At 32.7% G+C, this 23,278-nt stretch overlaps 1 protein-coding gene and 2 long non-coding RNA genes across 9 annotated transcripts; 1 reads left to right on the top strand and 2 right to left on the bottom strand.

Annotated features, from left to right (window-relative positions):
- The first annotated feature begins 166 nt into the window (after positions 1-166).
- On the top strand, positions 167-2,482 carry LOC140920937 (uncharacterized). Its single transcript, XR_012163693.1, has 3 exons — positions 167-274; positions 653-752; positions 838-2,482. It is a non-coding gene; the product is annotated as an uncharacterized lncRNA (long non-coding RNA).
- A 1,052-nt stretch (positions 2,483-3,534) lies between these two features.
- Positions 3,535-17,568, bottom strand: LOC101515306 (uncharacterized). Of its 7 annotated transcripts, none has more exons than XM_012719447.3 (8): positions 17,149-17,566; positions 16,719-16,844; positions 16,442-16,569; positions 15,619-15,716; positions 15,092-15,227; positions 6,311-6,542; positions 5,709-5,839; positions 3,535-4,575 (listed from the first exon to the last, which is right to left on the bottom strand). In XM_012719447.3, the coding sequence occupies exons 6-8, from the start codon at positions 6,512-6,514 to the stop codon at positions 3,831-3,833; spliced, it is 1,080 nt and encodes a 359-aa protein (XP_012574901.1). In that variant the 5' UTR covers positions 6,515-6,542; positions 15,092-15,227; positions 15,619-15,716; positions 16,442-16,569; positions 16,719-16,844; positions 17,149-17,566; the 3' UTR covers positions 3,535-3,830. The 7 variants fall into 7 exon arrangements, 6 of the variants coding, with proteins under 6 accessions (XP_012574901.1, XP_012574902.1, XP_027185936.1 ...); XM_012719448.3 differs by having other exon boundaries at positions 6,311-6,522; XM_027330135.2 differs by lacking the exon at positions 15,092-15,227 and having other exon boundaries at positions 17,149-17,567.
- Positions 17,569-20,266: 2,698 nt separating this feature from the next.
- LOC113783950 (uncharacterized) lies at positions 20,267-22,629 on the bottom strand. The gene is made up of 3 exons (XR_012163749.1): positions 21,709-22,629; positions 20,485-21,426; positions 20,267-20,335 (listed from the first exon to the last, which is right to left on the bottom strand). It is a non-coding gene; the product is annotated as an uncharacterized lncRNA (long non-coding RNA).
- Between the last annotated feature and the right edge of the window lie 649 nt (positions 22,630-23,278).

Raw genomic sequence — 23,278 nt, 5'->3', positions numbered from 1 at the left:
ACGAAACGACAACGGCAAACCAGCTGGTCCATGGCTCAACATTATTGAATGCCTTAATAGATTTCTCAATATTCTAAAAGAAAATTATTTATGTGAAGGTTTGATAGTGCAGTGAATCAGTATCTTTACATTCCTTGTGTTTTAAGTCCTGTTTTTTTGTTATTAAGTATAAAGCAAACGGGAGTTTTTGTGTTTTGTCTCAGGTGCCTCCCATTTTAATTCAAAAAATATTTAATCGAACTTCTCAAAACATCAATGCAGAAATCTTTAATAGGTAAGTCTCTTGTTTCATTTGAACTCTGTTTGGTAAAAAGTAGTCGGAAAAACTAGTTTATAGTAGATAAACTAACAAATTGAATTTGAAATGTTTGGTAAATTTAGCAGTTAAAAAATAAGAAAAAGTGATACACTAAAGCTATAAGTTTAAATGTTAATTGAAGTAGCATCTGAAAAAACGCTATAAGCTAGCGAAAAATACTATAAACTAAGAGAGAACTACTGTTACCAAACAATCCTATTTTCAGTATGAACTTATACACTGCAAGTTATCTGCTATAAGCTAGTAGTTTTGCCTTCTTGGCATCTTTTATGTGAAAAGATTTATTATCAGCATCTATGTTGACTTATGTGTTGGGAATTATATGTTCTCCAGCCTTCTAATGCATAGAGAATGCTGCACATTCAACCATGGAGAATATATAAAATCAGGGCTAGCTGAACTAGAACTATGGTATATTGAAGTAACGGAAGAGGTATTCGCTATCTTCACACTTTTCTAAACTTTCATTGGTATATTGAAGCCAAATGCATTATGTGATGAAATTCTTTCTGTTACAGTATGCTGGCACATCTTTGGATGAACTTAACCATTCAAAACAAGCAGTTAGATTCTTGGTATGCCTATCACTTCTACTTCAAACTGTTATTTATAGATAGATATCATAGTGTGATGACTAGTTAATCTTTTTTTTTTGTTTGGATTAACTGGGACAGACCTACTCAATAGCACCTGCCTGAAGTTTTTTAAATTACTCGTATTACTCTAAATTATTTTTTGACCACCCTAACGTGTTTAATATTGCACCATTGATCCAAAACATACTTTCTCTCCTTTGATAGTCTCTCCCTTGGTAGATTGACTATTCAAGTTTTTGCACAAGCAAAGAGGATGCGATTATTACTTTTTGGAAAATATTAACAAGTGTCTAAAGGGCACATGTCCGGAAATCAAATGTAGAAAATTTGTTTTGGAAGCTGTGTATTAACTCTTAGTAAATTTAAAAATTGTTTATTTTTCAATAAAAAAAATACTTTTGGATTCTCCTACTAATATCCAAAAGGTACGCGTTCGCAATACCGTTACTTTTTTTGTGGTCTTCAATGCGGTCACTGACAGACTTCCATCACACACATAGAACTATAGATTTTTTTTTGTTCAACAGAACTGTAGATCTTTGAGCTAAATGTCTGACATGGAGGAACATAAATTTTTGTTATTTATTTTACGGACTTTACAATTTCTATGCAAGGACGTGAAAAATTGCACAGATAGTTCTTATGAAGGTTTGAAGAAAAGTAGCTAATTATTTGTGACAGGCCTGACGTTTAGTGGCACATTAATATGTCTAGGTTATGTTGTTCTTTATAATACAGTTTGATGTTTGCATATCCACATGCTGTTGCTTTTACTTTATCTGCATTCTTACTGAAGAAACATGAACAAAGAACGATTTCTGATTAACTGTAGATTTTTTTTTTCTGATAAAATAGCTTTTTATCTTCCCCTTCCATAAAGATTGATGATTTACAATTACTTGCCTTGAGAACCAACACATAATACTCTGAATTTGTTTATTTTTTTGTCTAGTTTGTGGCTAGACTCACACAACTGTAGATTTTATTACTGTATTGGAGGGAAGTTGCATTATTATGTTTGTAGAATCCAATTTTTTTTTTTCAGTTGGCTAAGAAAAGATTCAAGGTTTTAGTTTCTTTAGGGAGTAGCCATTTTTAATCAAACTCCTTGGGAGCATAGTCTTGTCATTCTGTTTATTTTATTGAAAAGTTGAAATCTATTCGGGGCACTGGCTCTTACATACTTTGCATGTTGATCACTTGTTGCTATTTGAACTGGAAATCTGATAAGTTTTGTTCAGGTTTTTTGTTGTTCACTAAGGTATAGGTATAATTAATGTAAATAAAGAAATAATTAAATCACGCAAAATGTATAAGCAAGGTATAATTTAGTGAGTTTAGAACGCACGTGCTTCTGTTCTTTTTATGTTATGATACAGTTTTTGGTTTTTACTTCTAATTGTAAAAAATATCACATTATTTTTACATTTTTAAAAGTTTGTGTTAGAAACAAAAAATTGGATTTGATTTCAATTATTTTAAGTGCTTCTGTTCTGACTTGGTCATTTATGATTAGCTGAAGTGTGCACTTAATATCTGGATCAGTTTTATTGTTAGGCTTTGTCCAAGTGGTGAACATACTATACAAATAAGAAAGTTAAAAAAAATTGCAACTAGCCCCTCACTCTCGCTGGCCAAACCACCACACCTTACCCCTCGATAAGACTGCAAAAACCATACAGAGAAATGAGGGGAACTTCTTTTTTAATTTCCTAAAATTACTTCAGAGAGGTATGCAGCTAGAAGAAGAAAAAAATTATTCCATCAAGAAATTATACTTTCAAACAAAAATATAGTTTTTGTTTTCCGAAATGTACTTTTAGAATCCTGTGGGGTTTTAGAAATGATGAGTGGAAAAAGAAGCTCAAACAAAAACTTCAATAGCGGATTTCCATCCATGGGATTGGACACAGCAAAATGAGTGTGCTACTTAAGCATTCTTCAAGAAGGTGATTGCAATTTTTCATTTTTTTTACAGTAGGTGATATACACTAAATTTATTATTTTCAGCTATTTATTAGTGACAACGTAATAGTTTCAGAACGATTCCTGCATAATTAGTAATAGTAACATACTATCCTTAAATTTGTAGACCCTAAAAAATCTATTTACATATTATGGTCTTTTTCCTGTCAAAAATAATAAAATGCAAGGTATATTATTATTGTGTAACGCACTGATTATTTATTTACAATGTTTCCAAACTAAAGATCGTCGCTACAACCATGTAAGTTAAGGCAGTTCGATTAGTACCATAAAGCAGTAGAAAACTTATTTAAGGGACCTATTAGTCAATTTCTAAAATAAGATTTGAGAAATTAAATTGCAAAGTAATAGTTCCACACATATCCACACCTGTAACTTGTATTCAATAGGAGCTAGACACCTGTCAAACTAGTACATTTAACTGTCACCATAAAGATTTAAGGTGCCCAAACCCTATAAAGAATGGACCAAACTCCAAGTGATTGGAATTTCCTTGTGATATTAGTCAATAGTCAATGGATCTACCCTGTTAAGATCAGAAGACTTGCATCGTAATTTTGAAAATTTGAGAAAATAAAATCATTTGGGAAAAAAAAATCTCAATCATCTTTGTCAATGACCACACGAAATCCGTTTCCTAAAAGTATCACTATGACTATACAAAAACTGGGTGAATGGTAATGTTTAAGATCCTCATTCCTACATTTATGGCCACAAGGGCACCCAATACTGTTTAAAAATAAATAAATTGGAAGTATTTTTTAGCATAAAAAATATTTTCCTATTCAGAGATAGATAAAATCTGATGTTTGATTTTTTTTTTTCCATGCTACATTGTTTTACTTCTCCAATCTACCCATTGGTGTGGCAGCTAATGGTTCCATGACTCACAAAAAAGGATCAAAATTGTTTTGATAAATAATTATATATTAATCAAGTGCAGCTTTATTCCTTCGACCAGTTATCGGCTTAGGCAAGCCATCAAAGATCGGTTTTCCAATGGCTGCAGTTGAAAGGGCCTGTAAATCTGGTTTCAAATTCCACATCGTGGACGGCCAAATGGATGAGGAGCCGCAGTTATCTTGATCTTGCAAACAAGATGTACTGGATGATTTCCTGACACCATATGAATAATCAGTTTGAAAACCATCCCCCAAAGTCATTGGCACAGGAACCAATCCACTTGATTCAGAATCAATTGTTGCGGCAGTTCGGCTAGCTGCTTTTTGTCTCAGAGCTAAGCCCATTCCTGTTCGTGAAGGAAGACCACCACTGCTGCTATTATCCTCCCTCAGAATCAACTCCGGTATCCTTGTAAAGTCAGCTTCAGATTTCTGACGTCTCTGGCCAAGTTTCTCATTCCATTTATCAGAGCTAAGTTCCCAGTTTTCTGCAGCTGGTGCAGTATCAACCTTTTCCATAATCTCTTCCAAGATAACATTGACCAAACTTTTGGATTTTCGGTGACGGCTCAGGGGTCGGTCAGACATAGACGAGTTCTTGGATGATGAACCATTTTCTGAGGAATTAGAGGGAACTTTAAGTCCATAATAACCCTGTAATGAGCTCATGGCTGGGGAGACCTTCTGGTCAGAAGACTTTAATCTTACGGACTGGAATGATTCAAGCAGTTCACGGTGCGTGTTATCAGGTGGACTGTGAGTAGAGTCATGCCTGATGGAATGACATTCATGGTCTTCAGTGATTTTAAATGCTATTGGGAAATAAATCATTAAGAAATGGTGATATTATAGAGAAATTATGTATTGCAACCAACATAAACAGGGAACATTGTAAATCAGTAAATCTATTTTCTTGTATTACATTTCTTCTGAAATATTTCTATCTATAGTTATTTATATGGTAAGAATTTTAAGACAAATGACCTAACATAGATGCAAAAAAAGGCCCCAAGGATACCTATTGCAATTTGTAGCATAATTACTTTAGTAAGATTCTTAAAGTGCAATTTTGAATGAAAGCAACATTTAAAAGACACATGCGATAAAACAGAGGAATATGTCCATGACAATGAGAAAATTATTGTCAATAAAAGGGTGTCAAGCCTTCTTCAAGAATAAATAACATCACACATGAAGAAAGTGAACAGTATAAAGTAAAAACTGTAAAACTTGTATAATATCATGAAATGTGAAAGAATTTGGGCAAATGATATAACGAAATAAGGATTCAGTTTTGATCCAACTGACAGATTAAAGAGTTTTACGCTATTAGTGAACAGCATGTGTCAGCAGTGTTGTAAAATGGTGGCCTTGGTGCTGCCACGGTGGAATGGCGTGGCAGATATTGTGACAACCACCATAGACAATTTGTGAAGGGATGCCCGCCATAGGCTGCAATGGCATGGCAGATTTTTTTGTTTCTGCCATGTTCTGACTTCGACAACACTGGTTGTCATCTACTTACAAAACTGTCAAAAAGCCTTCACTACAAGCAAAATAAATTATTCCCACCATGATGCAACACTGTCCTACTATAAAATGTTTTACAGTGACAGTGGATATATACAATGTAAAAACCTTTTACTTTAATATATTTATTTGGAAAAATTACAGCCCCAAGAATTTTATTCTAGTTCTAGATACATTCCCAGTTTCTGCCTTTAACTTTATATTCTTGTTTGTCGCTCACACCTCAAAGTATCAAACTATTAAACAAAAATCCTAACCCCACTCAGCCCTTTCATTTCATCCAATATACTTTTTCCAAAATAAAAAAGGATAAGGTGGAGCTTCACAAATTCAGTGTTTTGCCTTAATGGTTTAATCAAATAGAGATGAACATACCCAGGAGTACTGGAACCATTTGATAAACAAGTAGATGGAGGGTGCCTTCCAGGTAATGGAATTTGAACAGTTTTAAGCGCAAAGATCTGATGGTCTGTAACAAGGCTGTTCATCCTTTTGATATCTGTAACCTACAATTTCCCAAAGCATAAAGAGCTGAAAAAATCATACTTCATCAGGACAACTCAATTTCAAAAATAAGAGTATACTACAATGTTTTCCCTCATTTGACAAGTGTGCACCCATATTAAAATATGAGCTTAATTTTGATACATTAGTGTAAATAAATTTACATTATCAACAAATCATAATCAATCATTCGTGTAAAATTCCAAAAAGCATGAATTATGATTACAACAACAAAATTCCAAAAAGCACATCATAATATAAGAAAAAAGTCTGCACACGCATGCACCACCACCACAACAACAAATTTCAGGACTTTAACTCAAACACCATCATTTTATACTTTCATCGTCAAATTCACAAAAAAGATGAAAAAGGGTAAATAAAAAAATTAAAAATTTATAAAACTTTTTAAAGAATGTAAAAATAATCAAAAATTAATATATAACAAAACTTCAAAGAAAATAGAAAAGTACCTCAACACCATACTTGATTGCAATGCCTACCAAGGTATCAAATTTGGATACACGATGTTCAATATATCCAAGTCTAGGAGGAGATGAAGATAAAGAAGAAGGCATCGTAAGTGATTCTCGATCATAATCACACAGCAATTGATTCTCATAATAACCATTCTTATTGTTATTGTTATTATTCTCGTTCCAGTTTTCCCTTTCCATATCAAAATCTGTTCCAAATATCAACAACCTAAACCCATTTCAATTCAAACATTACAAAAATAAAATCATATTTTTAGGAGAAATTTAGATTGGTAATTTTTCATTTTCATAATAATAATAATAATAATGTTGCGAAAGAGATGAAGAATTGGGATGAATGCAATTTGTGGATCTGATGGTGTTGTTTGTTTTTTTGCTCCTCAATTCCGATCAGTGTTTCGTTCTAATTTCTCGGGAAAATTTAAAAAGAAAATAGAAAACTTTTTTTTTTTCTCATTGTGTTTCTCTTTTTCTTTTTTCTTTGTTGATTCTGCTTTTTATTTTCCAAGCTTATAACAGAAAGTGAAAAAGCGCATGGCCTTTTCAGTAATTCTTTCTACCGAAGTAAATTAAAAAGTTAATGATTTAAAAAAAAATTAAAGAAAAAATCACATGTATTATAAAATAGTTTTATATTGGCATAAAATTAAAATACATTATTTTGCAGTTGTCTCTTTAAGTTGCAGTTGAAAAACAAACATACATCTACATATTGTGATTTTTAAAATAGTAAAATTATTTTACACATTCATTAAACTTAAAATTAATTAATAATTAAAGATAAATAAATGAAGAGTTTAATAAACAATGTAACATTCTTGTAAAAAAAATTATAAATTATAGTGATATGAAAGAATATGATGTATTCATGTTATACAACTAATTTTAAACTACCTTAAAATGGAGTGATATAGCAAAATAATGTATTTTTTTTATTGGATTTCAGCATAAAACTAATTTGCACTAAGTGAATGGCATGTAAGGTATATTTGGGAGTTGGGTTTTTGATGAAAAGGAATGGGAAGACTTGTTTTTCATTTATAAATTAAACAAATTATTAAATGTTTCTTATATCGATTAAAAAGAGTAATTAGAATATTATATGATAATCTATCACATTACTTTTTCTTTAATTTTTTAACATATCAAACATATGTCAAAATATAGACACGGTCTTCTAAAATATTTTTCTCCAAAATTCAACTCTTAAACATACCCTTAAATCTATAAATGAATATAGATAATTATTTTGAGACAGAAAACGAATAAAATTATAATGAAGTTCTTGCTACATGTGTTTTTGTACGAGCAATTTCCATATTTTTTTGAATGTAGGAATCACAAATTCGCAAATCCTTTCAAGTTAGAATTTATCCTCATAAGGCTTCTACCGTCAAAGAAGTGTTTTGATATCCCCAAAGAAGTGTTTTGGCATCCCCAATGCTTATTGGACCAATGTAATATCAACACAGTTGTTTATGGTTGTCATCGTTCTGCTTCTTCTTAAGGTATATTTAGGGACAATATGTTGTTGCCTTGAGTTGTTTTGTAGTGAATTTGGAGATTACAATTTTGTTGTATGGTGAGCTTATTGGTGTTATGGTTACTATTGAAATAGTATACAAGAATGGGGTGATATTCTATATGGATGGAATCAGAATCCCAATAAATAACTCTGACTTTCAAGAATCATAATTATTTTTCTTGGTCTATTAGAAATAGGTGGTTTAATTGTCTTTACATGGTTAAAATGATGAGATGTATTATTTCTTTTTAGAAAAGGTAATTGATCTGTTGTCGCACACAGGTCAAATACAATTGATAAAATTTAATAGAGGTAATAACTCGAATCGTTTCGCAAGAACTTCCGATATAATAATAATAACCGAATTGAAAATTGAAATTAAAAAGGGGTTTTTAGATTTTTGATTTAACAAATGAGAAAAACGATTAATCCACTTATTCGAGTTTCAGACCTATCATAGATTCTATCAATGAGTTTAAATCCACTTATTCGATTAATCCTATGTGAATTTGGTTTCTTTGATTGGATTAAGCATCACAATCATCAAAATATTACAATTAACGATCAACGTCGCAAAATTATAATTCAATTAAATTAGAAACCGAAATCAAATTCTGTAAAATAAATTTAATCAATCCTATTGAAATACAATTTAAGCGATCAAAATATCAATATAATCAAATAAACAAGAATAGAATCATGAATAGAAATTGACAGTGTAACCTGAATCTCAAGGTGTTGATGAAACTCTGAACTCGTGGATTAATCTTATAAAACTAGCCTTCCATGAAATTAAAATAAAACTGTTTATTTCTTGTAGCAATTTGAATCCTAATTTTTCCGTTTTAGAAAGAAAAAAAAAATTGTCTATATATAGTACTTAATATTGGGATTTAGGGTTATTGGATGCACAAGATTGGTTAAATAACCAAAATGGATTAGAATAAGCCTAGGGAGGACATAAATGGCCTAAATATTAATCCAATGACACAAACACATTTATTGGAGGCACAAGAGTAGTTAAAAACCCTAAATGGATTTGAATAAGTCGAAGGATGACGAAAATGACTTGAATGTGAATCCAAAGACACAAACACACTTATTAGATGCACAAGATTGGTTAAAAACCCTAAATGTATTAGAATAAAACATATGGAGGACGAAAATCACCAAGATGTTATTCCAATGACATAAACGCACTTATTGGATGCACAAGAATGGTTAAAAACCTTTAATGGTTTAGAATAAGTCAAAGGATCACGAAAATAACCTAAATGTTAATCCAATGACACAAACACACTTATTAGATGCACAAGATTGGATAAAAACACTAAATAGATTAGAATAAGTCGAAGGATAACAAAAATGATCTAAGTGTTAATACAATGACACAAACACAAATATTTGATGCACAACATTGGATAAAAACCCTAAATGGATTAGAATAAGCCTAGGGAGGACAAAAATGACCTAAATATTAATCCAATGACACAAACACACTTATTGGATGCCCAAAGTTAATTAAAAACCCTAAATGGATTAGAATAAGAAGATGAGATGACATAAATGTTAATCCAAAATACAAACGTACTAATTAGATGCACAAGATTTCTTAAAAATCGTAAATGGATTTGAATAAGTCTAGGGAGGATGAAGATGACGTAAATGTAAATCCGGTGACCCAAACGCACTTATTGGATGCACAAGATTGGTTAAAAACCTAAATAGATTTTTATAAGTCGAAGGATAACGAAATTCACCTAAATGTTAATCCAATAACACAAACAAACTTATTGGATGCACAACATTAGTCAAAAACCTTAAATGGATTAGAATAAGTCTTGAGAGGACGAAAATGACCTAAATGTTAATCCAATGACACAAACAAACTTATTGGATGCACAACATTAGTCAAAAACCTTAAATGGATTAGAATAAGTCTTGAGAGGACGAAAATGACCTAAATGTTAATCCAATGACACAAACACACCTATTGGATGCACAAGATTGGTTAAAGCACAGAATTGACTAGAATAAGCCTAAGGAGGATGAAATTGACCTAAATATTAATCCAATGACGCAAACACAGTTATTGTATGTATAAAATTTGTTAAAAACCTTAAATAGTTTAGAATAAGTCGATGGATGATGAAAATGACCTAAATGTTAATCCAATGACACAAACAAACTTATTGAATGCACAAAATTAGTTAAACACCCTAAATAGATTAGAATAAGCCTAGGGAACACGAAAATGACCTAAATGTTAACCCAATGACACCAACACACTTATTGAACAAACAAGATTAGTGAAAAAACCTAAACGGATTAGAATAAGTCCAAGGAGGATGAAAATGACCAAATTTTAATCCAATGAAACAAACACACTTATTAGATGGAAAAAATTGGTTTAAAACCCTAAATGGATTAGAAAAAGCATAAGGAGGTCGAAAATGACCTAAATGTTAATCCAATGACAGAAACACGCTTATTGGATGCAAGAGATTTATCAAAAACTTTAAATGGGTTAGAATAAGTCGAAGGATGATAAAAATGACCTAAATGTTAATCCTATGAAACAAACACTCATATTGGATGGAAAAAATTGGTTAAAAACCCTAAATGGATTAGAACAAGCCTAGAGAGGACGAAAATGACCTAAGTGTTAATCAATTGACACAAACACACTTGTTGGATGCACAAGATTTATTAAAAACTCTAAATGAATTAGAATAAGTCGAAGGATGACGAAAATGATTTAAATGTTAATCCAATGACATAAACAGACATATTGGATGCACAAGATTAGTTAAAACCCTAAGTAGATTTGAATAAGTTAAAGGATGACGAAAATGACTTGAAAGTTAATCCAATGACACAAACGCATTTATCGAATGCACAAGATTGGTTAAAAACCTTTAATGGTATGGAATAAGTCGAAGGATTATAAAAATGACCTAAATGTTAATCCAATGACACAAACACACTTTTGGATGCACAAAATTGGTTAAAAACACTAAATGGATTAGAATAAGCCTATGGAGGACGAAAATGACCTAAATGTTAATCTAGTGATTCAAACACACTTATTGGATGCACAAGATTGGTCAAAAACCTTAAATGGATCATAATAAGATTAGGGAAGACGAAAATGACTTACAAATCAATTCATAGACACAAACTTACTTATTGGTTGCACAAGATTGGTTAAAAATCCTAAGTAGATTAGAATAAGCCTAGGGAGGACGAAAATGACATGAATATTAATTTAGTGATTCTAACACACACTTATTGGATGCACAAGTTTGGTTAAATACCCTGAATTGATTAGAATAAACGTAGGGAGGACGATAATGACGTAAATGTTATTTCAATAACACAAACGCACTTATTAGATGCACAAGATTTGTTAAAAACGTTTAATGGTTTAGAATAAGTCGAGGGATGTCGAAAAGGAACTAAATGTTAATCCAATGACACAAGATTAGGACCTAAATGTTAATGTTGTGACACAAACACGCTTATTAGATGCACAAGATTAGGTAAAAACCCTAAATGGATTAAAATAAGTCGAAGGATGACGAAAATGACCTGAATGTTAATCCAATGACACATACAAGCTTATTGGATGCACAATATGGTTTAAAAATCGTAAATAGATTCGAATAAGTAAAATGATGACGAAAATGACATAAATGTTAATCCAACGACACACATACTTATTGGTTGCACAAGATTAATTAACAACCCTAAATTGATTAGAAATAGCCTAGGAAAGACGAAAATGGTTTAAATATTAATTTAGTGATTCAAACCCACTTATTGGTTGCACATGATTGGTTAAAATTCCTAAATGGATTAGTATAAGCCTAAGGAGGACGAAAATGACATAAATGTAAATCTAGTGATTCAAACACACTTATTGGATGCACAACAATGGTTAAAAACCCTAAATGAATTAGAATAATCCTAGGGATGACGAAAATGAGCTAAATGTTAATCCAATGAAAAACACACAGTTATTGGATTCATAAGTTTCGAGAACGAAAATAACCTAAATGTTATTCAAATGACACAAGCACACTTACTGGATGCATGACTTAAATGTTAATCCAATGACACAAACGCTATTATTAGATGCACAAGATTGGTCAAAAACACTAAATGGATTAGTATAAGGCGAAGGCTGACGAAAATAACCTAGATGTTAATCCAATGACACAAACTCTGATATTTGATGCACAAGATTGGTTTAGAACCCTAAATGAATTAGAATAAGCCTAGGGAAGACAAAAATGACCTAAATTTTAATCCAATGACAAAAAAACACTTATTGGATGCATAAGATTGGTTAAACTACTAAAATGGATTAGAATAAGCCTAGGGAGGACAAAAATGAACTTAATTTTAATCCAATGACACAAACACACTTATTGGATGCCCAAGATTGATAAAAACCTTAAATGGATTAGAATAATAAGAGGAGAGGACGAAAATGACCTAAATGCTAATCCAAGACAAAATAGAATTTGTTGGATGCATAAGATTGGTTAAAAATCCTAAATGGATTAGAATAAGTCTAAGGAGGTCGAAATTGACCTAAATATTAATCCAATGACACATACACACTTATTAGATGCACAAGATTGGTTAAAAACCTTAAATGGTTTAGAATAAGTTGAAGGACGACGAAAATGACTTAAATATTAATCCAATGACACAAGCACACTTATTGGATGCACAATATTGGTTAAAACCCTAAATGGATTAGAATAAGCCTAGGGAGCACGAAAATCACATAAATGTTAATCCAATGACACCAACCCATTTATTGGATGAACAAGATTGGTGAAAACCCCTAAATGGATTAGAATAAGTTAAAGGAAGATGAAAACGCACTAAATGTTAATCCAATTAAACAAACACACTTATTGGTTGGAAAAGATTGGTTAAAAATCCTAAATGAATTAGAACAAGCCTTGGGAGGACAAAAAGGACCTAAGTGTTAATCCAATGACCCCAACGCACTTATTGGATACACAAGATTTATTAAAAAACTCTAAATGGACTAGAATAAGTCGAAGGAGGACGGAAATGATCTAAATGTTAATCCAATGGAAAAAACACACTTATTGGATGCATAAGATTAGTTAAAAATTCTAAATGGATTAGAATAAGTTGAAGGATGACCAAAATGACCTGAATGTTAATCTAGTGATTCTTATACAATTATTGGTTGCAAAAGATTGGTTAAAAATCCTGGATTAGAATAAGCCTAGGGAGATTAAAAATGACCTAAATGTTAACCAAACGACACACACGCACTTATTGGGTGCACAAGATTGTTTAAAAACCCAAAAGGAATTAGAATAAGCATAAGGAGGACGAAAATGACCTAAATGTTAATCCAGTGATTCAAACACACTTATTGGACGCATAAGAATGGTTAAAAACCCTAAATGGATTAGGATAAGCCTAGGGCAGACGAAAATGACCTCAATATTAATCCAATTACACAAACGCACTTATTGGATGCACAAGATTGGTTAAAAACCTTAAATGGTTTAGAATAAGTCGAAGGATGATGATAATATTGGATGCACAAAATTGGTTAAAAACCATAAATAAATTAGAATAAGCCTTGGGAGGAGGAAATTGACCTAAATCATAATCCAATGACACAAACACTGTTATTGGACGCATAAGATTGGTTAAAAACCCTCATTGGATTAGATTAAACATATGGAGGTAGAAAGTGACCTAAATGATAGTCCAATTACACAAACACATTTATTGGATGCACAAGATTGGTTAAAAACTCTAAATGGATTAGAATAAGCGTAGGGAGGACGAAAATGACTTAAATATTATTCCAATGACACAAACACACTTATTGGATGCACAAGAATGGTTGAAAACCTTAAATGGTTTAAAATAATTTGAAGGTTGACGACAATGTCCTAAATGTTAATCCAATGACAGAAACACACTTATTGGATGCACAATATTGGTTATAAACCCTAAATGGATTAGAATAAGCGTAGGGAGGACAAGAATGACCTAAATGTAATTCCAATGACACAAACAGACTTATTAGATGCACAATATTGGTTATAAACCCTATATGGATTAGAATAAGCGTAAGGAGGACAAAAAATGATATAAATATTATTCCAATGACATAAATACACTTGTTGGACACAAGATTGATTAAAAACCTTAAATGGTTCAGAATAAGTCGAAGGATAACGACAATGACCTAATTGTTAATCTAATGAGACAAACACACTTATTTGATGCACATAATTGGTTAAAAATCCTAAATGGATTAGAATAAGCGTAGGGATGACGAAAATTACCTAAATGTTATTCCAATGACACAAATGCACTTATTGAATGCACAAGATTTAAAAACCTTAAATGGTTTAGAATAAGTCGAAGGATGATGAAAATAACCTAAATGTTATTCCAATGGCACAAACACACTTATTGGTTGAACAAGATTGATTAAAAATGCTAAATGGATTAGAATAAGGCTAGGGGGGACGAAAATGACCTAAATGTTACACTACTAGAAAATCTAATTTTAGCGTCGGCTCTGATTTAGCGTCCGATTAGCGTCGGTGTCGGGCCTAGGCTAAAACGGTCGAAGCTAATACGTAGCGTCGGCCAAATACCATCTGACGCTAATATAGCGTCAGTTAGACCTACTCTAAGCCGACGCTATTAGCAAAATAGAGCATCCAACACTAAATTATATATGTTGACATGTCATCTAAAAAAATTCCTTTGCATCTGATCGACCGACGCTAAAATCAAAATCAGCAAAATTAATAGCGTCGGCTTCACCGACGCTACTGTCAACTTATATAAAGTGGACAATTAAAGAGAGCCACCCAATCATAATATCAAACAATGAGAGCCACCCAATCATAATATCAACCAGTGAGCACCACCCAATCCTAATATCAATTGTGCAACAAAAGAACATAAGAACAATTATTCAATGTATAAAATTTCACATGTGCTCTCATTAAAAACAAAGAAACATATGAATTTAAAGCAAAAGAAGATCATTCTAAATAAAATTTAACGTAAACCTATAGAAATCAATAATCACATCAAAATCTTCAAAATTCCTGCACTAGAAATCAACTAATCACGTCAACGTTTAACGAAATCCTATGAGAAACCTAATTTTTGAAGTCCAATTATTAAACAGAAATCCTAACCTCAAATGTGCGATGTAATGAATCTCTTCATTTTTCTCTTCTTGAAAACCCTCATTGTCAAGATGATATATCACTCCTTTTATGGTTTGGAATGACGACGGCGACGACAATGAGCAATAGAGAGAAGCTGCCACAGCTTCAGAAAACAACACATTCACGTTTATCGGCTCTCCTTTTAAAACACATATAGAAGGGAGAAGAGTAATACTATCCTTCGAAAGCATGTTAAATATTGTTTATCGGCTCTTCAAGTATTGCAAATTTAAATTGTAAAGCAACAAACTAGGTTAGAATTCCCAAAAAAATGAAATGGGAAAAAACTGAGGTTAGTATATATGATTTTGATCTAGTCCATGCCAACCAGAAGCTTAAATAAAATGTCTTAAAGCTTTAAACTGATTCAAAGACTATTGTATGTATGGAAAATAAAATTAATAATAACCAGTGATAACAAAACCTTAGTCCACACAAACCTAAAAGGAATTAACCAGGATAACTATGTTTGTAGTAAAGTGAAGCCAACGTACTTTTCCATACGACATTGGAGATATTTTTTTGAGAATTCCCTACAAATTTCAGACTTGTTTCCAGCAACCTTTAGACAATTCAAATATTCTTTCTTATCCTGAAATGGGGCCAATAAAGAAATTAAGGTACAAGAAGGTAGCCATGATAAACCCTGAGAGCATTTGACAAACTGAAAAAGTAGAATGAAACAACCTATGTCCTGTTTGAATTACATCATTAAACACTGCAAATGCATGTTGAAGACACATCAATTGATTACAGCTTTGGTATCAACCATGCTTTGAACATGTGTTAACATTAAAACAAACATGTTTTATTCTGTTTTGTACACTTTAGTTTTACCTTTATATAGAATCTAACTCAAACTACTCTTTACTCCTTTTGATTAGTGTACCCCCTACTTTTGTTTCTAACCTTGATAAATGTTATATCAATCGCTAGTCCCGACACTAAAGAAATAAAAATTAATTAATATATTTTTTGTTGGTCAAGTCAATCCCTGATGTAATAGAAGCATAACTGAAAGACTATATTTCTCTAGTCCAATGAGCAATACAACGACAGTCGACATGTGCCAAGGTTAAGAGCAAAATAGGGAGTTTATTCAAACTCATTGCAATGGTCAATTTTTAATTCAGTATATAACAAATATAGAGCTTAATTTATCTTAAATTCTGACCAAACCCCAAATTTACCCAATCTATGAAAATCTAGCTCAAAATTCAGAAGAAAAATCTTGAAAGGACTTTACTCTTTTGAAGTATAAATATATCTATCTTAAAGCCTTGAGTTGTTGATGGACAATTGAGAGAAAAAGCATACCAGGTCACACAATGACGGGTCTTAACCTTGGAGATCATGGATTTCTCAGCATCAATAGAAACACTTTTTCCTAATAGTAGTCTTTTAGCAAGATCTTTCTTATAAAATGCCTCAAACACATCCTTTCCCTTTAACAATAAAACGTCAAGTAATCTTACCAGTGTTAGTATGGAAGAAAAAATATCAGTAAAACTGCACTATATCACCACAAACATCAATAAAACATCCAGGAAACAAGGTGATTGTTAGCTGCTCCACAATGAAACATTATGCTTACCTGGATGAACCTGAATAAAACAAGTACTTTATCAAGTGTACCCTCTAATTCCTCTACTAAAGTACCCTTATTACTCGCACCAAGTTTATCATCCAAAAATTTCACAATAAACTATGCAGGTCGGTTCTGGCATGTAAAAAAAGGTAACAGTCGGTTAACCACAACTCATAAATATAATAAAACCCACATGAGAGTAAAAAATCAACACCTAGGTTCAGTCCAAGAAACACATGTTAGCTATTTAACAAAGCCCTCTCAAGGACAAAATATAGTCCTTAAAAAAACTGTAGACCAAGAAGCAGCACTGGTTGGCAGAGATATTTAATAACAAGAATCTGAATGATGGAAACCCAAAAATACTTAAAAATTAAGTTGTTTTATTAATATAAGAAAGAAAATAGAAACTAATCACACAAGGAATTGATCATACCTTTAAGAATTTTAACGGGATATCCATCAACGAAAACCTCGGTGGCGTCGTCGGGGTTAGGGAACTAGACTCTGGCGTCGCTGAAAGTCTGTGGAGAGAGATCAACGAGAGGTTGTTCAGGGTGGGGTTATGCGGCGAGTTCGGGATTCTGAAGCTCAGGTTTGGAAACGATGATATGGAGGAGAAGGTTGTCAGGGTTTTGAAAACTGAGGAGTCAGGAGGTTGGTCTTATGGCCTTTGAAGATTTGGAAGGAATATTTAGAATGATTTGGAGAATAGAGATTTGGAGAATAAAGATTTGGAGAATGAACGTAATTGCGACGGTGGCCGGTTTGGTAGTAAAAGTTTGAAGAAAGGGAAAAAATAAAGATATAAGGAAAATGGGAGCTAGAGATAGAAAAAAAAGGAGTGAAGGATAGAGAAAAATAAACATAAAAGTTTTACTAAAAATTACAAATCAGAAAATGAAGCGTCCCCATGTCTGACGCTACAAAGGTAATTAAAGTCCAAAAATAAATAAGCGTTTACCATATTTTACGTAGAGTCGGCTAGGCCGACGCTAATAATAAACTAAAACACAAAAAAATATTTGGTGCGCTAGAGTGAGCTTGACCGACGCTAAAAAGACGCTAACTAGCAATGGCGTCGGTGGCCGACGCTAATAATAAACTAAAACACAAAAATATTTGGTGCGCTAGAGTGAGCTTGACCGACGCTAAAAAGACGCTAACTAGCAATGGTGTCGGTGGCCGACGCTAAATATGGTAGCAAAAACCAACTTTTCTAGTACTGTTAATCCATTGATTCTTACACAATTATTGGTTGCACAAGATTGGTTAAAAATCATAAATTTATTATAATAATCATAGGGAGGACGAAAATGACCTAAATGTTAATCTAAAGACACACACGCACTTATTGGATGCATAAGATTTGTTAAAAACCCTAAATGGATTAGAATAAGCCTAGGGAGAACGAAAATTACCTAAATGTTAATAAAGTGATTCAAACACACGTATTAGAAGCATAAGATTGGTTAAAAACCCTAAATTGATTAGAATAAGCCTAGGGTGGACGGAAATGACCTAAATGTTATTCCAATTACACAAACGAACTTATTGGATGTTCAAGATTGGTTAAAAACCCTAAATGGACTGGAATAAGCATAGGGAGGACGAAAATGACCTAAATGTTAATCCAATGACATAAACAAACTTATTGGATACCGAAGAATGGTTAAAAACAGTAAATGGTTTAGATTAAGACAAAAGGGAACGAAAATGACATAAATGTTAATCTAATCACACAAACACACTTGTTGGATGCAAAAGATTTGTTAAAATCCCTAAATGGATTAGAATAAGCCTAGGGAGGACGAAAATGACCAAAATATTAATCCAGTGACTCAAACACACTTATTGAATGCTCAAGGTTGGTTAAAAACCATAAATTGAATAGAATAAGCCTTTGGAGTACGAAAATGACCTATATGTTAATCCAATGACACAAAGACACTTATTGGATGCATAAGATTGGTTATAAACCCTAAATGGATTAGATTAAGAGTACGGAAGGCGGAAATGACCTGAATGTTGTTCCAATGACACAAACGCACTTATTGGATGCACAAGATTGGTTAAAAATCTTAAATAAATTTAAGAAGCCTAAGGAGGACGAAAATTACCTAAATGTTATTCCAATAACACAAACGCATTTATTTAATGCACAAGATTGGTTAAAAACCTTAAATTGTTTAGAATAAGTCTTGGAACGATGAAAATGACCTAAATGTCAATACAACGACACAAACGCATTTATTGGATGCACAATATCGGTAAAAAAAACGTTAAATGAATTAGAATAAGTCTAAGGATGACGAATCTATGCTAAATGTGAATCAAATGAAACAAACACACTTATTGGTTGCACAAAATTGGTTAAAAACCCTAAATGGAATTGAATAAGCGTAGGGAGGATGAAATTGACCTAAATGTTATTCTAATGACACAAATGCACTCATTGGATGCACAAGATTAGTTAAAAACCTTAAATGGTTTAGAGTAAGTCGAAGGATGACGAAAATGACCTAAATGTCAATCCATTGATTCAAACACACTTATTAGATGCACAAAATTGATTAGAAACCCTAAATGGATTAGAATAAGCCTATGTAGGATGGAAATTACCTCACTACTAGAAAAAACTGATTTTAGCGTCGGCCAAAAGTCCACGCTGCTATGCCAAAAGCTGACGCTAACTCTGATTTAGCGTCCGATTAGCATCGGTGTCGGGCCTAGGCTAAAACAGTCGAAGCTAATACATAGCGTCGGCTAAATACCATCCGAGGCTAATATAGCGTCAGTTAGGCCTACTCTACGCCGACGCAACTAGCAAAATAGAACATCCGATGTTAAGTTATATTTGTTGACACGTTATTTGAAAAAAACTTTTGAGTCGGATGGGGTGACGCTAAAATCAAAATCAATAAAATATTTAGCGTCGGATTCACCGACGCTACTGTCAACTAATAAAATGTGGACAATTAGTGAGAGCCACCCAGTCATAATATCAACTGTGCAATAGAAGAACATAAAAACAATCATTCAATGTATAAAATTTCACATGTGCTCTCATAAAAACCAAAGAAACATATCACATACGTAACAAGTGATATCCTACTTTCTTAAGATATAAATCCAAGTCAAAGTATAATAATTTTTATATTATCTCATTTCATGTTTGAAGTTAAATTGAACTATCTGATTTTAAAAATTTTATGATACATAAATGAAAGTAGTGAATGTTTACTTAGTTTGACATATAAAATTATGAAGTAAGCATGGCTAATTTGCAAGAAACAACTGATGAAATGGACACATATTATCAAGTATAGTAGAATAATTCACAAATGTAACAGAAGCATAGCTGAAAGACTATATTTCTCTAGTTCAAGGAGTAATACAACGACAGTCGACATGTGCTAAGGTTAAGAGCAAAATAGGGAGTTTATTCAGACTCATTGTAGTGGTCAATTTTTAATTTAGTATATAACAAATATAGAGCTTAATTTATCTTAAATTCTGACCAAACCCCAAATCTAACCAATCTATGAAAATCTAGCTCTCTTTCCTAACAGTACTCTTTTAGCAAGATCTTTCTTATAAAATGCCTCAAACACATCCTTGCCCTTTAACAATAAAACGTCAAGTAATGTTGCCAACGTTAGTATGGAAGAAAATATATCAGTAGAACTGCATCATATCACCACAAACATCAATAAAACATCCAGGAAACAAGGTGATTGTTAGCTGCTCCACAATGAAACATTATGCTTACCTGGATGAACCTGAATAAAACAAGGACTTCATCAAGTGTACCCTCTAATTCTTCTTCTGAAGTATCCTTATTACCCGCATGAAGTTTTTCATCCAAAAATGTAGCAATCAACTATGCAGGACGGTTTTGCCATGTAAAAAAAAGGTAACAGTCAGTTAACCACAAATCACAAATATAATAAAACCAACATGAGAGTAAAAAGTCAACACCTAGGTTCAGACCAATAGTCTTTTTATTATTTCTCTTCATTATGGTATGTTGTTTGCTGTAGAGTATTAGCATTTGCTTTACATTAATGAATATTATTATTAGGAATTAACATGATTTTATAATTATATGTAGAAACTAAAACCAGAACACCTTGATTTAAAAGAAACAAGAACAACAATTTAATATGACTGATCCTATTATCTTGTAAAGTTTCTTACACAAAGAAAGCAATTAAGTTGCTATCAATAATGCAAGCTTACAGTGGAAAAATAATATTACAACAAGAAGCAAGAGGCTTCCACATTAAAAAAAAAGTAAAATAAAATCATTTGCACATGGACTCAATTAGTAGTATTATCTCATTGTGCATCTAAGAAAACCTTCATCACCTTTCCCCTCTGTATAATAAGCAGAACAGAACACAAATATGTACACACATCCACAAAATCATATCAGCAATCTCTATATTCTTTCAACCAGATGGTGTGTTTTCTGCAACTTCACCTTGGAAAAAAGCCAAATTAATGCTTGTGGTGATCTACAAGTATCACAAAAATCTTGTTTGCAGAAAAAATATCGATGTGGAAAGTTATTTCCATTTATTTTATGAGGTTGAAATGATCAGGTACAAATGGCCTCCACTGAGAGTTTCTTCATGACATTTGGACATGGATCTCCTCCAAAATTTTCGGATGACACAGTTACCGTGCACAAGTTATGTCCGATACAATTCTGCAACAACAACAAAAGTCTTTGAATAATGAAAAAAGTAAAAGTAATAATCAAATATATATGGATGTAAAATTGACTTGAACCTAAAAGATTTCAATTATACAGCTTTTAAAACTTCAAAGGATTTAATTCATATACACCGTCAATGTAAAAAAAATTCACATTGTCAATCAATTATCATTATTTGTCAACTTATTGAAAATGTTTGACTTTAATAATAATAACATCTAAAGTCAAAGATATAATGTTCAATCAGAAAAATATGTTTAGCCATAGCAGTACCCTTTCAAAGGCATTATAAGACTTCCTTCATGGAAATTTCCACAAGACCCTACTGGAGTACCAAAGCTAGCAAATTTGATTGATGAGATTTTCTGTCTGGGGACGCACGATAAATGTGCTTTTGGTCTCACAGGTTTGCTAACTTTGCCAGAAGTTTGCATCTGATAACTTATAAGATTTGGCTGCCACTCATAAATATCAGCACATGCACTATCTATATCCCTTCTGACCAAAGAGATCCCTTTAGGGTCACCACCCAATTCTTCAAAACAACCAATAAATTTCCAGTTGGTATCAGCCATGAATGAGGAACATGGTACCTGAATGAAATTACCATCCATTGATTAGTTTGTTGATAGTTTCTCATCAACGTTTGTTGATAGAAAATAGAGACCAAACCATCTGAAACTGATTTTGATATAAGGTGGTATATTCACTTTGTACCAAGTCAATGGCTGCCTTTGAGAAACTGAACTCCCCTGAATCCAATCCACTGAGGAACTTCCGCTGAGAGAATGAAGACTCAAGGATTCGCTGTTGAGACCAACCTATATATTTTTCGATGCCTGTGTGTAAGACAAACAAAGATAGAGAGAGAACAAACCGGGAGTCCAACTACAACACTTAGAAGAGAAATTTTGTTGACACCAGGTCTGAGCTTCACATTCTGGCTAAAAGTGAGCTTGGGAAATTCTAAGCTTCCATATATAGTTCCTGATCAAAAGGAGACCAACCTATATAAAATGAACATTTGAATAAATTTAGAGCAAAATCAAGCAATAGAGAGAGATAAGGCATGGTGAATGTTCTGAGGTAGAACCTTGTAAGACCATTTCTACCATGTCAAATCCTGTCTCCCCTCATTGAGACCATTTAATGTATATGGCCGAGAACACCGGCATTCCATGTTTCAAAATGAGGGCCAACATTATGTGTATCAGTAACATGCATCAAGTTATATAGAATAGTCAAGATCACATTGCAATTTTAATTCATGATTACGACAAATCGGCTAAGTATTGTAATGCACATTGCTTTTGATAATAAAAAGCCCTCTCAAGGACAAAATATAGTCTTTAAAAAAAATATAGACCAAGAAGCAGCATTAGCTGGCAGATATATTTAATAACAAGAATCTGAATGATGGAAACCCAAAAATACTTAAAAATTAAGTTTTTTTTTTATTAATATAAGCAAGAAAACAGAAACTGATCACACAAGGAATTGATACCTTTAGGGATTTTAACGGGATATCCATCAACGAAAACCTCGGTGGCGTCGTCGGGGTTAGGGAAATGGACTCTGGCACCGCCGATGGGAGTCCATGAAGATAGATCGACGAGAGCCTGTTCAGGCTGGGGTTATGTGGCGGGTTCGAGATTCCGAAGCTCAGGTTTGGAAACGATGGTACAGAGGAGAAGGTTGTTAGGGTTTTGGATACTGAGGAGTCTGGAGGTTGGTCTTATGGCCTTCGAAGATTTGGAACGAAGATTTAGAATGATTTGGAGAATAGAGATTTGGGGAAGAGATTTGGACGAGAGCCAAGAGATAGAGCAAAAATGAGCGAAAA

Source organism: Cicer arietinum, chromosome 6 (genome assembly GCF_000331145.2).
Source record: "Cicer arietinum cultivar CDC Frontier isolate Library 1 chromosome 6, Cicar.CDCFrontier_v2.0, whole genome shotgun sequence".
Classification (NCBI taxonomy): Eukaryota; Viridiplantae; Streptophyta; class Magnoliopsida; order Fabales; family Fabaceae; genus Cicer; species Cicer arietinum.
Note: the sequence above shows the minus strand (reverse complement) of the source record. Positions and strands in the feature narration are given on the sequence as shown.

Bases quoted from the DNA above. Each gene is read 5' to 3' on its own strand.
- LOC101515306 (XM_073370323.1), bottom strand. From the start codon at position 17,175: ATGGATATCCCGTTAAAATTCTTAAAG. The intron at 6,543-15,618 runs GTACGTTGGCTT...AAATGGGTTTAG, and splicing joins CTCCAATGTCGTATGGAAAA to GTTGTTGATATTTGGAACAG. The intron at 5,840-6,310 runs GTACTTTTCTAT...GGGAAATTGTAG, and splicing joins CAATCAAGTATGGTGTTGAG to GTTACAGATATCAAAAGGAT.